The sequence below is a fragment of the Montipora capricornis genome, chromosome 9, assembly GCF_036669925.1.
Source record: "Montipora capricornis isolate CH-2021 chromosome 9, ASM3666992v2, whole genome shotgun sequence".
Lineage (NCBI taxonomy): Eukaryota > Metazoa > Cnidaria > Anthozoa > Scleractinia > Acroporidae > Montipora > Montipora capricornis.
The window spans coordinates 45,253,842-45,256,341 of NC_090891.1; the positions used below are offsets into that span (position 1 = coordinate 45,253,842).

The window sequence follows — 2,500 nt, forward strand, 5'->3', positions numbered from 1 at the left end:
ATGTGATGTGAAAAACCTTTTTCTTTGGTCATCTGCTGTGCAAATTATGATAAATAGTGCAAAATCTTGAAATCTTGAAAGTCTACTGAACGAAATGTTACCTGTTACCAATCTAGTAATTGGAAGGTCGTATGTTCAACTCCTGCGTGTTCAGAAGCTTTTGGTACATCTTTGGGAAATTATTTGGTTAATGTGGGAAGAAAACATCACTCGTGTGATGTAGCAAAGGCGGTTGTATCCTTAGTTAAGAAGAGTCATTCCTTAATTTAGCCTGTAAACATGTTATGTTTGGTAATGGTACCGTAGTGGAATTATATACCACACATCACATCGGATTTTAATTAGGATAGACCACCAATGCGGGAGGTCTCCTTCCTAGTCTTCAGGAACAGTGTGTGGGCTATTTTAAGGATGGTGTCGACTATTGTTATTACGCTTACATTCTGTGCATCTCGAGATACCTCGGATTTCATATTGGCGGTGCTTATTTTTTACTATGCAGAGAAAGCAGAACTTAGCAAGTGCTCTTGGTATCCAAAAAAAAAATTGGGGGTAACCATTCATTTTTCAGAGATAATTAAGCTTCATTTCGGAAAAGAACTCAATGCATTGCTTTTATTTTAAAGCTTTTTACAAATGTTGCTTGTTAATTATTATCTTTGAAAAATGCGTGGTTACCCCTGATTTTCTTTTTGGATTTCATTAACACTTGTTAAGATCTGCTTTTCCCGCACATTCAGTAAACCATGGAAAAATGCCTTTGAATTAGCAGGCACGGTCCTTAATAACATATCCCACAATGTTAGTTAACAGGAAGGGTTGTGAGATGGGACCTATGGTTTATAGACTGTCATTATCTGAGAAGATGCAGATGAAACTGTAAAGGCAGCACTTTCTCCTCAGATATTTTAATTTCCTAGTTTTGATCTGGCCAGGGTTCGAAGGGTGTGGTAGCCTGATGGTGAACCAACTGGGCAAGTCTCCTATTCAGGGTTCATGCTGGATGTTGCATATAAAATTCCAGGAGTATTCAAGAACCAGAAATTGAGTTTTCAAGGAGTGTTTGTAAGAAGATTTCTATGCCATACATAGTGTTTCGGTGTTTCAGTGTTTTCTTAAACAGTATACCTTGATATTCTTTCCCAGTTCTGCAAGTTAATTGCATGCACAGGCATTTAAGTTTTGCATTTACATGTAGTCTTTCCAATAGTCAATTTGCTCAATTTTTGAAAGCTCTCTTTAACTTAGCACGATCATCATTTTGTCTTGGCATAATGCAATCCCTGCAATTTTCACCCAAGCCAAAATTCAAGGAGTTTTCAAGCAGTTTCACACAAAATCATTTTTTTCAAGGGCTTTTCAAGTGCCCTTGAAGTCCAAAATTAAATTCCAGGGGTTTTCAAGGACTTCAAGGAGTAGCACGAACCCTGCTTATTTTTGTTTTTATTTAGGAGACTTGACGTGCTGTAATTCCACTGAAACGTTATTTTGTCTTTATCTTTAGGAAGAGTTGGAAAATGGAGAAGACGTTGCTCATTGCCCAAGTTGTTCATTGATCATTAGAGTCATTTACGATCTGGTGAGTGGTTTTAATATTTATTTAGTTTTGTTTTGCCAAAGGTCACTTTCCAAAATAGGCAACTGGTTTTGTACACAAGCAAGCTGTACTTTTTTCTCTGTCTGTAAGGCCCAGAGGTAGGACTTTTCTAAACTAGATGCAAATTTGACGTGATTTTTTAAGCTTAAGGTCATATCAATAAACTGTTGCATCAACTGCATTGATGTTTTGCTAAAACAAAATTAAAGTTTTATGTTGTTCTAATAAGGACTTTCATTAATTTTTATTCATAGGCCACTTTCAAAAATATCATACAACTGCTAATATCAAAATTAGGGCTTTAAGCGCGAGTCTTGTGGTAGTCGTTCTGATGTAAACAAATGAGGCAAATGCTAAAAATACGAAAAAAATACAATGGAAATATAAGGCACTCAGGTTCCTTTACAATCATCATTTTAAAAAAGTTGATCCTGAGCCTCTTGACCCAGAGACAACTGCCTTGTCCATCTCGCGTCACAATGCAAAAAAAGTTGATCCTGAGCCTCTTGACCCAGAGACGACTGCCTTGTCCATCTCGCGTCACAATGTAAACTTACAGGCAGGCCATCACTTTGTCCAATCACAATTTGGAGACTGTGATGCATTTGAAGTCAGTTATTTCCCATTACACTAAACAGGTTTTTCTTGTGGGGAAAGAAAAATATTGATGACTTAAAGACAAATATAACACAAAAGCAAAGCCAAAGCAACAAGGTATAAAATCTCATCAGGGTATTAAAGCTATTAATATTTATTTTATTATGTTTTCATGTAGGAGGATTTCATGGTTTCAGAGGAAGTCACAAACCAAACTCCAGTACTGGAGAAAGCTTAGATCACTAGGTTCCAACATGACTGTGAAGATATCCCACATCGATCATGGCTCTTAGATAATATAACGAG

The 2,500-nt window shown here is 36.7% G+C and overlaps 1 protein-coding gene across 2 annotated transcripts in view; it reads left to right on the forward strand.

The window, feature by feature from the left end:
* LOC138015947 (diphthamide biosynthesis protein 3-like) overlaps positions 1 to 2,500 on the forward strand; it is a 7,612-nt gene that overhangs the window by 2,336 nt on the left and 2,776 nt on the right. For both annotated transcript variants that reach the window (XM_068863079.1, XM_068863078.1), the window contains exons 2-3: positions 1,505 to 1,579; positions 2,373 to 2,500. The exon at positions 2,373 to 2,500 is cut by the window's right edge and continues 2,776 nt beyond it. In XM_068863079.1, the coding sequence (XP_068719180.1) occupies positions 1,505 to 1,579; positions 2,373 to 2,432 (135 nt within the window). In that variant the 3' untranslated portion in view covers positions 2,433 to 2,500. The remainder of the gene's footprint in view (positions 1 to 1,504; positions 1,580 to 2,372) is intronic.